Source organism: Amblyraja radiata, chromosome 21 (assembly GCF_010909765.2).
Source record: "Amblyraja radiata isolate CabotCenter1 chromosome 21, sAmbRad1.1.pri, whole genome shotgun sequence".
Lineage (NCBI taxonomy): Eukaryota > Metazoa > Chordata > Chondrichthyes > Rajiformes > Rajidae > Amblyraja > Amblyraja radiata.
The window spans coordinates 28,521,209-28,535,811 of NC_045976.1; the positions used below are offsets into that span (position 1 = coordinate 28,521,209).

General features: G+C 39.8%; 2 protein-coding genes across 4 annotated transcripts in view; one reads left to right on the plus strand and one right to left on the minus strand.

Annotated features, from left to right (window-relative positions):
- The window catches only part of psmc2 (proteasome 26S subunit, ATPase 2), a 34,403-nt gene extending 27,726 nt beyond the window's left edge, over window positions 1-6,677 (plus strand). Inside the window, exons 10-12 of the mRNA XM_033039881.1 lie at window positions 1,537-1,739; window positions 4,013-4,109; window positions 6,364-6,677. Of these exons, the coding sequence (XP_032895772.1) occupies window positions 1,537-1,739; window positions 4,013-4,109; window positions 6,364-6,521 (458 nt within the window). The 3' untranslated portion in view covers window positions 6,522-6,677. The remainder of the gene's footprint in view (window positions 1-1,536; window positions 1,740-4,012; window positions 4,110-6,363) is intronic.
- Window positions 6,678-11,023: 4,346 nt separating this feature from the next.
- slc26a5 (solute carrier family 26 member 5) overlaps window positions 11,024-14,603 on the minus strand; it is a 54,686-nt gene continuing 51,106 nt past the window's right edge. For all 3 annotated transcript variants that reach the window (XM_033039871.1, XM_033039869.1, XM_033039870.1), the window contains one exon: window positions 11,024-13,524. In XM_033039871.1, coding sequence (XP_032895762.1) covers window positions 13,397-13,524 — 128 coding nt within the window. In that variant the 3' untranslated portion in view covers window positions 11,024-13,396. The remainder of the gene's footprint in view (window positions 13,525-14,603) is intronic.

Genomic DNA, 14,603 nt, shown 5'->3' on the forward strand with positions numbered 1-14,603 from the left:
TGAAGATTTTTGTAGGTTGGTACACCCTTTGTGATATGAAAACATTATACACTATACCACCAATATGTAATAGTAATTTGGATACAGTATCTACTTCAACAAAATTGCTGTTAATTTGCTTCCTTACTGAAATCTCAAACAATATTTCAAATGGGAAAAAAAAATTCAATACAGTGAGTAGTATTAATGAATTATTTAGTGTTGTAAGAGAGCATATATTGACGTGTATTCCCCATGTCCGTACAAGGATAACTATTGAATTGTGTAGACAAAAAATGATCCTCTTTTATTAATGGCGACATTTACCCTAACGTACCAAGTTTCCCCAGTCTTGGGAGACTCAATAGCTGAAGGTAGGCACAAACAACTATGTGATAAAGATAAGTATTCCCTGTTGATCCCTACCAGTCATGTACACACGGATACACATGCACGCACACACACACACACACACACACGCGCACACATACATACACACACATGCGCGCGCACACACACACATGCGCACACACACGCACACATGCGCACACACACACACACACATGCGCACACACACACACACACCTTAAAAAATGCACTATGATCAATATCAGGGCTTACATTTCTCAGATTAAATAGTTTAATTAGTTGTGCTGCATCTTGGAACCATACAGTATGGAAATTGGCACTTTGCCGCAACTCGTCTATGCCAGGGTGGAAGGGCCTGTTTCTGTACTGTTTGACTACGTAATCTATACATAACTAAAACTGATCTTGTGCTCTTCCGGTTTGCGCGGTCTTTCTATTTGCGCAAAATCTGTACGCGATAGGGCTACGATTTTTCGCCAGCTCACTCACCGTTCTGTACTGCGAGTGCACCAAGTTTTGTCCCGATCGGTGGCTTATTTTAAAAGTTAGCAAGGTTTAAAAATCTTAAAAACAGAGCCTGCGCAGATCGATCTCCTCTCCTGCCAGTCAGCGCAGTGTGGATTAGTCTCTTCTGTCCCTCCCTGGGACGATTCGCTCCTTCCTGCGCCATCGCGTCTTTACTGGAGCTGAGGGTGGCCGGTGGAGGTCTTCCCCCACAGTGCCCCTGCCCACACAACCCCAGACCACACACCCCCACCCCCACACACATCCCCCTCGCCCCCCCTCCCGCCCACTCACCCTCCTCCCCCCACAACCCCCACCCCCCCTGCCTACACCTCCCACCCCACACCCCCCGGCCACACACCCCACTTCCCTCTCCCCTTCTCCTCCTCCCCTCACACACATGAAGGGGAGGGTGAGGGAGTGCTGGGGGGTATGGGGAAATGAGCCACACTTACGCAGTTAGGGGCTATGGGTGAATGGTGGAATATTGTGTTGGGGGAACGGGTGAGTCGTGGAATATTGCGTCGGGGAATTGGTTGTATTGGGGGACCTGGCCTCCCGTGTGACTGGGACCCACTTAGTCTAGTTATCATCACAATTATCTTGTTTTATGTCAATATTAATATTCTGTTTTAGATATTTTGAGCATGCAATTGCATTTGACAAGTCTCTCTTTTCTCCAAGGTGCCCGTTTTGATGATGGTGCTGGTGGTGACAATGAAGTTCAGCGCACAATGCTGGAGCTTATTAACCAACTAGATGGTTTTGATCCAAGGGGTAACATTAAAGTACTGATGGCCACAAACAGGCCTGACACCTTAGATCCAGCTCTGATGCGACCTGGGCGTTTAGACCGAAAAATTGAATTTAGTTTGCCAGATCTTGAGGTATGGCAATGTTTTGTCAAATATATTCTGCATTTCGCATAATTATAAGAACTGGGGAATTGCATCAATTCTGGTTTAATTTTTTTGGTTGTTAATACAGTTTATGTTAATTTGTCATTTGATTTCTAGCACTGCCAATTTTATGATGCAATTATTTCTGCCATGAATGTTGGTACAGGTGCACAACCTTTTATCCGAAAGCCTTGGGACCAGACACTTTTCGTAATTCGTAATTTTTCGGCTTTAGGAATGGAAGATTTTTAGCGTAGATTTTAACGGCTGGCTCGGTGGTAGAGTGCTCGGCTCATATCCGCAAGGTCGCGAGTTTGCTCCTCGATCCCGGCAGTTACTCGATCGCGAGTTTGAGTCTTGAATGTAGTTTTTTCTTGTAGAATAGGGAGGGTTAGGCTGGGATCATTCTCTGCGAGATGATCTTAGTGCGGGAGACAAGTGTAGGAGAGGTGTACTGACTGTGGGCAGAACTTTGGAAGTGATTGCCCACCATTCTCAAAAGCTGCTGTGTCTCCCTGTTCCTGGGATAGCAGGGGACAATTAAACAACTCCAGAGGAATCCTCTCCCCAATGGGCCGCTACGGCGACAAGTGGCAGTTCGCCCACAGCCCGAGCTGCGCCACCCCAAGAACAAGACGTACCTTGCACACCATCAGCTTCTGCCCCTGCGTGTTCCTCTGGAGTTGGAGCGGGGCTGGGCTGGAGTTGCTGATCTGGGACCTCCGTGCTTGCAGTGGGACTGGGGGTCGGTGTCCCGATGAGGGGGCGCAGCTCGGGCTGTGGGCGAACTGCCACTTGTCGCCATAGCGGCCCATCGGGGAGCGGCTCCTGGTGGTCCTGACGTCTCCGGCCAGTTTGCAGTTTTCCTCTGGAGTTGGAACGGGGCTGGGCTAGAGTTGCTGCTGGCTGTGGGTCTCTGGGATCTCCGTGCTTGCAGTGGGCCTGGGAGTCGGTGTCCCGTTGGTCCTGACGTCTCCGATGACTGGCAGTGACCTGCTGGCATCGCCGACGTGAAGACAGTGCAAAGCCCCCGCGCCCGTGCAATGGGCGGGGAGCTGGAGAGGGGAGGGAAGGGGTCACACACATGGCCGAGAAGCAGAGGGGTGTAGGTGGGGTGAAACTGAATGGAGCGACAATCTGCTGCTGCCTGCCCGCTGAGTTAAAAAGTTCCCACGCAAGACTCACGATACACTGTGTATCGTGAGTCTATCGTGGGAACTTTTTAACTCAGCGGGCAGGCAGCAGCAGATTGTCAATTATTAACCCTCCCGCGCAATATACCCTCACCTTCTCTTTTATGAATGGGGATTTAGTTCCCCTTTCTTCGAGGACCGACCGGAGGTTCCGCTGTCACCTCTGCGGGCCGCCCTCGGTGAACGTCTTCAAGGACCTTTCTTCAAGGACCGAAATAATGTCCGCTATTCGGAGCTTTTCGTTATTTGGAATTTCGGATAAAAGGTTGTGCACCTGTACAAAATGTATAGTTAAAGTAAAGACATTATTGGCCTATATTTTGTGCAGATGATTTGGCAGTTTCTGGATAACTGCTGCCTCACGATTACTGTGCAAACATAGAATCGCAAAGGTGCTTGTGGGACGTCTGCCACATTCTCTCCTATGTTGAACCCCTTATGGATTATATTTTTTTAACATGTTTATTTTGATATTAATTTTTGAGTTTTTAATTTTAATTAGAAAAATTCAGTACTTTACACCTATCTGTCTTCAGGTGTTTTGTGGACGGTGACTTGTTCTGAATCACTAATATACGTTAGGGGTTCACCATTGTTGAAGGGGATGGCCTCTCTCCACATGTGCGTGTAGGGTAAGGTGTAGGAATAAGAAAGATCTGTCTTTGGAAGTCATCGGCAACTACCGGTCCCTGGCACCAATCTCCCAAGGAAGCAGTGGAGGACGCTGAATAGATTCAGGACTGGACATGGCCCCTGCTTGGCCAGCCTTCACAAATGGGGCAGCAGTCCAACCCCATGGTGTGCTTGTGGAGAGCAGCAAACAATGCAACACATCATTGAAGCATGCCCTCAACAAAGACTCAAAGGAGGACTTGTCACCCTTCATACAGCAGATCAAGAGGCAACTGCTTGGCTAAAGGACTTTGCATTCGCTAAATAAATAAATCGGCAACTACCCCAAATTATGAACCAATACTGCTTCCGTCCTGAAAAGGATAAACTCTGAAATTTTACTCTGGATATAAAAATCATGGTTTGCATGAAATAATTGGTATTTGACTATTTCAGGGACGAACTCACATTTTCAAAATCCATGCACGGAGCATGAGTGTGGAAAGAGACACGAGGTTCGAACTTCTTGCTCGATTATGTCCAAATAGTACAGGTGGGTGAAAGTGATATTCTTTTAACATCAGTTTAAGGATCATATAATCAATTCTACATTGTTGCAAGTGTTTTATGCAGGGAAGCATCGCGTTCAATCCACACCCACAGGTTCTTCTCTTCTGGTTATTACGTGTACTCTTGATTTGTTGAAAGTCTTCCCTTTTGTTATTCTGTGTTATCTCTGTCTAATGGTAGTCATATTTTCTAATTGCTCTGCTACCACTTCCTTAACACATTTGATCATTTTGCCTGCTACTGATATAAGATGTGTAGCTTATTATTTCCTCCTTTCTATTTTTTTTTTGATATTGGGTTTGTGTTTGCTATCCAATCCATGGGAACTGTACTAGACGTTATGGAATTTTGGAAGATGATGTCCATTCATTCTCTGCATAGCTACTTCTTACCAAACTTAGAAATGTGGGCCCTTGTGTCTTGATTAATCAATCATAGGTTCTAATAACTGCTTGCACAATTATATTTATGAATGCTAATTTTTTTCAGCCCCTCCTTATAAACCATGCTCCAAAATTTACAACTTTTTTTTCACTTTGAATAAACACAAAATTCCTCCGCATTTCATTTTCTTATGTCTCAGTCTATAACTAATCCATGTTCTTTTGCTAACCTATATCTTTTTATATGAAAGCTTTAACAGTCTATTGTTATGTTTCTCACTAGATTAGTGTTATATTCAATTTTGCAACTTTTGTCAATTTCATGGACCTTTGATGAATTTTGAAATGTTCTTAATCCTAACGTTTACAGCAATTTTTGAACAAATTTATTATTTTCTTCAATCTATTACTATCTTTAACTTTTCCGGTTATCCTGGATCAACTTTCCCAGTTGTATCTTGTATCTTGAGTGGATAGTTGTTTGTTGTAACCGGTGGATTAGTCCTTCAAAAGTTAGTCTACCGTTCTACAATCTACCGTTGCAAACTTCTGTCCCATTCTTTCATAGGGTATTTTGAGAGATTTAAGACAATTTTGTATTGATCTAAATCGCATTTATTCTTAATGATGTATCCTAAAGCTTGTTAGCTACAGATTATTAATTAATAATTTCTCATTGCCCTAATACTAGATGTTAAATGGCTTGTACATCCTTGGAACATCAGCATATTGATCTAGAAAACCATCATGTTGGCATAATGAATTTGTCCTCGCACTGCTTCTGATAACTTGCCCAGTCTGGTGTACATTAAAAACACACAATCATTGTATGTCTTGTCGCCTATGCTTCTAATTCCCCGTGGTTTATATTAGCAGTTTTGTGCTGTTAGAACCATGTTAGAATGCATGGAATTTGGGATCAGGGCAATATTCCATTCACTTTCTACATCTACCACTTTCAAAACTTTGGCATGTGCATCATATCCTGGTGATTTGACAGCATTGGGTGTCATTGATCACTTGCTGTTGTTGATGCAATGTTAATTTCTTTCAGTGCCTCTCTAGAACTGGTCACTATTTTTTAAATGGGAATTTAAACTTAATTTAATAAGGATAGTACTGTAATCATGGGACATTAATCTATGTATAGATTGGATGAGCAGTGGAGGACAAAATCCTTGCACCTTTGACGTGGTTTTCTGGGTCAGTATGCTGAGAAAATACTTTTGAGTCCTATATACAAGTCCCATCATTGTTTTCTGCCCTTTGCAGCATGGCAAATAGGAATATACATTCATGCAATTAACTAGCTTAGGAATTAACTAATACTAATGGTAGCACCCATGAGGATAAGATATGTATTATTATAGAAACCCACCTGGTTCCCATGCATTTAGAGAGGAAAACCTACCACCGCCACAAGTCGCCCAGCACGCCAGTCAGTTAAAGGTGCAAGTAGTGGACAAGTAATGCATAATGACTGTTGACATCACATGAGTAATGAAACATAAGCTAATGAGGAACAGGAATCTATTTCTATGGTTGATTTATACCTATTGGCTGTAAAATACATAATGAAAAATAAAAGTAACGGTTTCTGGGATGATTTGCAGTCCTTTTGTCTTATTATTATTATTATTATTATTTAGATTTATTTATTTATTATTATTATTTATTATTCGGTTATTTTCCTCTGAAACAAGTATAAAATATTGCCAGGTTAATAGATGCTAGGACTTTTATAATGTGAACTTGGGTCATCATTCAAAGATGAATCTGTAGCACCAATAGAATAAAAACATAATAATAAACAAAAGTAATATTAAACTATTGTGCCAAACTGTTGTTTTGCAGGAGCTGAGATTCGTAGTGTTTGTACTGAAGCTGGAATGTTTGCTATCAGAGCTCGCAGAAAAATTGCCACAGAGAAAGACTTCTTGGAAGCTGTGAATAAAGTTATCAAGTCATATGCCAAGTTCAGTGCTACCCCAAGATACATGACCTATAATTAATTTAGCTTTGAACTTTACCTCTGTGACTGTAATATTTACATTGTTAACCAATTGTGATTTGACTAGTTATAAAAAGTGATTTTGGTGATCCTTAAATGTGTTTAATAATTGGGTTTTCATTATGTCCTAATAGAAATAAAGAAACAATGAACTCATGTGATGAGCCTTTTTTGCATTCTGATTTGCATGAGAATTTAGTACAAGGTGTGTAGGTACACTTAGTAATACATATGCCTTTAAATGATAAGGTTTATACTCTATACTGTGTCTTGAATATTATTGGAAAAGTATTGCAATGTCACCTTTTGAATGAGGCACCAAATAGGGCTTCCATTTCAGGTTGCTGTGAAAACAAAATCTATTCAAAGAGATGAGATTTCTTGTGTTCTAGGCATAATTCCCATTTGTAAAGTCAGATTAATTGATTACATTTGTTTCTGGGCCCTGGGTGCAAGGACATTTATATCTGCATTGGATGATAATATAAAGTTATTGGTATAGAAACCCCTTGCGTTTAGAACCTCACTATAAATTATAAACCTGCAACAGCAAATCAAATCAATTGTATTGTAGTTTGGAAATTTCGCATTCACGGTTTAAATTCAGAATTTGCTAATACTAGGAATGTTAATGCATTCTTTGGAGGGGACAATCCATGTTTTGTATAGGTTTCTGATATTTAACTAAAAATCACATCTGAGGCTTTGAAAATGAGATGAGTTTTGAGTTGTAGACAAAAGGACATTTCTTTGGTAATGTGAACAAAACAAAAACCCCATTGGAGAGAATGAGCAGAGCTTTTTCAAGATGGGTATCCTTGGAAAATTAAAATAAAATGATGATACTCGGTGTATCAGGTGTCATCAGTGGAGAGAGAAACAAAATGATGCTTTTGGTGGATGTTCTTGCATCAATCGCAAAACTGATATATTACAAAGATATAATTAAAATATTTAAAAATATATATTGGGCCAAATACTGTTCAGATGAATGTTGTTACGGCCTCTTGCTGCTTTGGAGGGAATTGCCAGCAGATGTCGCTGCTGATTAACATACGAGATTTGAGACATGATTTTCTGTAACATTTTTCCACTTAGCTGCTTGTACTATACATTTATGCAAATTACAGAATTTGTTTGTGTAATGTCAATAAATATAATTTAGAATTGCCTTCATGCCATGAGATCTGGGAGTGGAAAGACAAATTGTTACAACTACTAAATTTGCAACTGAGTGGAGGTTACAATCAGAACAGCTGTAAGAGGTGTACTTGGTGTCACTTGTGGAAATGGGGTTAATGCCTGTTCCTGTTACTAAGGGTATTATGGAATTCGGAAAGCGACAGGGCTGGATGGCACTATGATAAGTACAAAGGGGGCAGTTGCAAGAGATGAGTGGTTGAAGATAACTATCTTAAATGGTTTCAAGGGAAGTGGAAGCTATTACCACTGTCAGCTGGTATAGGAACCAGAAAAAGTTAGATTGGGAGTGGCTCCTTAGAGAGGGATTAATGTTTAGGATAAATTAACTGAAGGCTATGAAAAATCATAGAGATTGCAGGGCCAGGTCAGTAAGGATGAGACATAGTAAAGGTGTAAGAATTATTTTCATCTGGAAGAGAGTTCTGTCCTGTGAAGAGAGAATGGAATAGGTTCTGATATTAAAAAATGATTGCACAAAGAAATTATCTTACATCAAAAATAAGAGGTTTTCCACATTGGGTCAAATTGATATTTGTAAAAACTTTTGAGTTTATTTAACCCATGTCAATTAATGCATTATCTTAGTTTAAGGAGCCTGGAAAACTAAATGCTTAATCGTGCAGTATTTCAGAATACTGCTAACATTAAGCTATGCTAGCTTGGAAAACTCATGTAAGATAGTGGAAGAATTTTCAGATTTCTAATTTACTTTGACAATATTGTTCCAATTATGATACATTATTAATATTCAAGATTTATTTCAGATTGAGTTTTATCAGCCTTATAAAATTCCTTAATTGTGCCTTACCACTGCATTTGAATTTATCAAGGAGGCCGCTATTAAAGACACAATTTTTGAGACCTAGAAGCTATTTAATCTGAGATGAGGGCAGTTTTCCTCTTTAGCCGATGAATATCCCGACTATCCTACAGAGGGCAGTGGAGGCCAAGTCACTGGATGGATTTAAGAGAGAGTTAGATAGAGCTCTAGGGGCTAGTGGAATCAAGGGATATGGGGAGAAGGGTTATGTATTGGGGATGATCAGCCATGATCACAATGAATGGCAGTGCTGGCTCGAAGGGGTGAATGGCCTCCTCCTGCACCTATTTTCTATGTAATTGATTTGTTACATCACACCAGGGTACATACAGTCAGTGAACACTGAAATGAACACCCTTTATGCCTCAATTCCTGAGGCAATTAACTATTTCCATCATAAAGAAGAAGCACTGCAAAAGTTAAAGGAATGGGGTAAAATGAATAGGATGACACAAGACAAATTCACTTTAAAAGATTCGCTGAAGGCTGAAATTAAGACACATCTTAGTTGCATTAATACAGGTGAGAATTTTTCAGTCAATCCTTCAAATCCACAGGGAATATGGGTGGAGTACAGAAATATGGTAGAGATCAGTCATGAATGTATTGAGCAGGCTCAAAATGCACATTGGCCTGTTCCTGCTATCTTTCTCCTGTTACTATCAATGAGGTGTTTGACAATAGAGGAGTATATCTAATTTTAAAACCAAAAATTAATTACAATTTTGTCACTTTAGATGTATAAGATCTGATTTCATTTTAATCTAAGGGTTTTAAAATCGGGAACAACATTTTCCAATTTCTTTGGACAATATCTGATGTCAGTCATAGTATGGTTTCGGCCCGAAACGTCACCTATTTCCTTCGCTCCATAGATGCTGCTGCACCCGCTGAGTTTCTCCAGCATTTTTGTGTACCATAGTATTTTGGTGTTGATTCATTCTTCATAGAAACAATAGTCGTAATATTTATTGTACAAACCTAAATTGACCAGTGGATAAAGTCATGGCAAGAATTTAATATTTTTATTTATTTTTTCTTCTATCTACACTATAAAACTACACTATATTTTTTTTGTAGGTCTGGTCACTTATTTACTATTGGATATTACAAATCTGAGTAATTATCTTGTCTGAAAATAGCTAAGCTGAAAGTACTGTACAAACTGTTCTGTGGTATACATACTGCTTGACAAATTTTATCATGGTTTAAGCCAAGATTGTAGAACATTGTTTGAGCATTTCTGCTCAAACAATAAAACTGCTACATAGGAGAAATCTGAAGGCAAGCAGCAAGCCTTGTGACAGAGCCTATGAGCTAGTGGTTCGGGGGGGGGCAAGAATGTCTCAATTATTGACTATAACATTGAAGACGCATTTACTGAATTATCCCACCATTTTGTCCAAAGCTGAGCACATTTTATTTCATTCTTATTATGTATCCATCTTCCCCTTAACTTTCCCTTATGCATTAGAGTTTGAGAATCCCACTGCTTGGATTTAAAAAAAATCTGGATTCTCCATCTGCTTTCCTGGAGCCATTCATATATTGTTAACATCTAGTTCAACAATGCCAAAGGCAAAACCACTATATCAATGCCATAAAAATCAAAAGGATATATGAAAGGAAACAGTACATTGGTCAATATTATGAGAGGATTCTCATGAGAATAGACTTCTTGCCCAAATTCTATGGTGCCTGGGGAGAATGTATCTGGAATGACGTGTAGAGGTCTAGTGTCCCCATTTCAGGAAGAATATACTTGCACCAGAGGTTCACCACATCCACATTGATTAATTTAAGGAGAGATTAAGCAGACTAGACCTATGCTTCCTATAGTTGAAACAATGTGGGGCGATCCTATTGAAACATACACAATTCTCAGGACTTGAGAGGGTAGATACAGTAATAACATTTCCCATGAACCTAGATCCAAGGATCTCAAAATAAAGGATTGGCGCTTAACAGCTGTCAAGAGGTTTCTTCGAGGTGAATTGCCAAGGCAGTTATAAACCCTCAGCCATTGTCTACATTAATTGTTTACCCATTAACGGAATCCAGGAATGAGAGTTGATATAGGAAAGTAGTCCTTATAAAAGGATAAGCCATAACCTTAATGAATTATGGAGCATTGCTGAATGACCATCTCATTCTGATGTGTCAAATATGGCTTGGGACTTAATATCTTTGGTATAAAGAGGATTAAGAGCTATCACTAGAACAGCTGCCAGAGGAGGTGATGGAGAGATATAATTTCAACAATTAGAAGGCATTTGGACAGAATAGAAAACAATGAAGGTGTGAGGACCTAATGCAGTTAAATGATATTTGCATAGATAGATAATATCAATAAGGGCGGGCCTGGTTCTGTGCCGAACATTCACAATGTAAGAAAGAGATAAGCTTCCCGTTTTATCAGCAACCGGTAACAATAAATTTGAACAAGATAATAACCTTTCACTGAAGAGGTCACACAGAAATAACTTGCAATAGTTTCTTTATTGTATAAAAATACATTACAAATAACAATAAATTGCATTTTCAAATCAAGAAATTCTCATTTACATTTCAATTCACAAGAATAGATTGATACAAAATTCCAAATAGCAGCTTTGGAGTTCAACTTATGCTCTTGTATCAGCAATGCATTCTATATTTTATATGTTCAGTTATCAGAGCACAACATAAAACAGAACAGTTCTAGAACTGGTAAAATGGAGTGAGTCATAAACCTCCAAAACTAGTAAAGAGCAATGTCTTTGTTGTGAATTTGTAATACCTACTTTTAAGGCAAATTACTATTATACCTGAAGGTGGATTCTGATGGCTACTGTATCAAAACACCACGAGAGCTAACCATGTTAAACCTGATCATTTGAGTGCAAGGCTATCTAGGATGTTAAAAAAAATGCCAGAAATGTTCTTTTTGAAAGATAATGACTATTTACAATGATAGGAAAATAAATTTAAAGTCTAGACAGCTACTATTGTTGGACCTTAGGAACAAGGAAAAACAAAATTGGAAATGTGCAAAACCTTCAAGATTATAAATTATTTTAAGGATTTTTCCCTTAGTGATCCTTCAACATTGTTTCTATATCCCCAGGGAAAATATTCCTTCATTTTGAGAAGAAAAATCTGCCAGTCAGATGTCAACATCTTGTCAAATTCCTGATTTATCTGAGCCTTCTTAGTCTGACAAGTGACAAAACCTTACAATGATTTATTTGAAATTTACAGATTTCAAAGACTCAACATTAAACAATAAGATTTTTATATTTACGTAAGAAATCACTGATATAAATAAAGGTACTTATTTTGAGTGACGGATTTATTGTTATGCCAACAATGCAGTGCAATGTATATAACTTCTCAAAGAACAGCCATCCCAAGCCTCAGAGTAATTATGGTCAGGTGAATATACGCGTTATTCGCACAGGGAAGTTTTGCTCCCTTCATATAATGTGCAGTAGAACTGGGAACACACAGTAGTTTACTTATGATATGTTAGTACAATGAATAAATACAGAAAGCAAACCAGTTTTAACAAAACAAAATTAACAATATTTGTGCTTTGGCCACCTGACAACACGATACAGAAAACCCACACTTTTCCACCACTGTCCTTTAATTCTTCATTGCACCTGTATCCAAAACAGTCTAACAGTTTGTATTGTGATATTTATATTGCTCTAAGTTGTAGAAAATTAATAAAGTATAAAATTGACCTTCAAACACCATCAAAAAATAATGGTCACTTCTGAGTAATGAAAAACGGGTTTGATGATTAAACTATCAAAATTCAGAGATTTTGCTAAATTTCATAATTTAAAAAAATATTTACATTATCACAATAATATTTAGTGCCATCTGTGCAGTTTGTGAAAATTGCAATTGGCAGAGTGACATTGGAAAACAATGTCCACCTTTAAAGCATTATGTGAACTATCTGATGTTAATCGAGATAGTTGTAATACAGTCAACCTCACTTGAATTGTAAGACTAGGTCTTGCGCCTCTTGCCCAAAAATAAATTCAATGTCAGCATCTCTAAATAAAAAGTGATTCAAAGAAGAAATGGGAAATTCAGTAGAACACGAACAAGGAAAGCAGGATAGTCAGAAGCCAGGGGCCAAACTCTCAGCACAATATGATAGTTGATGAGCGATAGATAGACAAATGAGTGAGGAGATAAATCTTCCAGATTTAGATTAGTAACATAACAAAAACATAAAATATATTTTACATTCACAGGACTGGCTAGAATTATATTAAGAATTATTTTGCAGAATGCACTGTTAATGATTAAGATGAATGTTTCAAAGAAAAACGACAGCAATAATGGCTAAGTACTCAATATATGCATGGTTGTAAGCTCTACTAAAAGTAAAGGCCACTCTCTGGCATGGTGTGCACCATTGAGAATGCTGGTTCTACTCGACTCTCCACATGACAGAGGCATGGATGAAGATGGGAGCAGATCTTTTGTTCTACGAGGAGGTTATTTATTCTACTCGGCTCAGCTAGAATGAAAGCACATCTCTTGAAGGTTGAGCAATGAACAATGCATGAGCAAAGTTCAGGAAGAATAGAGAAACAAGTGAGAAACTGGTTTAAAGTTCAAAAATAGATGAACACAACTTCAAAAAATTAGTTACCAGTATTGAAATGTCTCCATCCCAAAACTACAACATATTGAAGTTGAAACTCAAATTGGTCACAAATGCATAAGCTAGTCTTAATGGGGTAATATTCCTGTGATTATGGTTGAATGGTGATTTCTCAAGTGACGAGATGATTCCTGCTCCAAGTAATGCGTTTCATTAAGATGGCAAGCTGCAGCAAAGGACTCTTCTAAAGTGATTCAGAAGCAGCTTTATGTTGGCAATACAGTACAGCATCATGTACACTGTGAAACAGAAGACTTCTTGTAATTGAGCTATCAAAGAATTCCAGCCGTTCCAGATCTGCAATTACTGACCCTGTCAGGAAAAAAGACATTATACAATTATACGTTTCAGATTTAGAAAACAAAAACGTCATCATATGGAGAAATAATGTGTGCGGACGTGGCGTCGAAGGACGAGAAGCCGAAGCAAAGAAGTGGAAGCCAAATAACCAAACGGAAACAAAGCCGAAAAAGCAACTAATCGAAAGCGTAAGAAGCCGAAAAGCCAACTAACCGAAAGGGCGGGACGCCTAAAAGCAAACTCACCGAAAGGCTGCGTCGCCTACAATCCAACTCACCGATAGGCCGCTCTGCCGAAAAGTTAAATAACGGACATCGCATCGCCGGGGGGGGGGGGGACTTGTCAGTGATTGGTCCAGACCCCCACGTCCATCACATCACTGGCCGGTGGAGACGGGAGGGTGGAGGTCATTTTCCCACACAAGCCATAGGTGACTGGGCACTCTAAACCCGAGCACCAAGTTGGAAGTGGCCGAAGGAGCGCATCCCTTGGGACAGCCCCCACTGTCCCACCGCCACGCTCCGCCTCGTCTACCCCGTGCGGCCGCAATGTGACGGGCTGTGAGTCGGCAGCACACACACACACACACACACACACACACACATGGAGCCAGGTGGAACAGGTGTGGGACAGGCTGGTCCATCCGCCCACCCAGAGTCACTGACCACGATGCACCGCCTTAGGACCCCAACCCCCACACCAGGGTGATTCACCTCCCGACACCCACACCAGGTGATTCACCCCCCCACCCAGGCCGCAGGGACAGATGGCTCGGGGCATTGGCAGCCATAGTAAATCACTTTTAAAACATGGGGGGGGGGGGGAGACACACAAATTCCCTGGCGCACTGATGACAAGTGTGCATGACAACAAACAATGTTATCTCCTCCCACTCCACCCCGCCCTTGACAACAAGAAGCACGTTTTATTTATTGTCTAAACACAGTAATAGCATCTGGTTGCCTGCGTAATGCACACAAGCTCCCACGCTCAAAACACCAGATGATCTGTTTTAAACGAAGATGAACACAAAAAGCTGGAGTAACTCAGTAGGACAGGCAGCATCTCTGGAGAGAAGGAATGGGTGACGT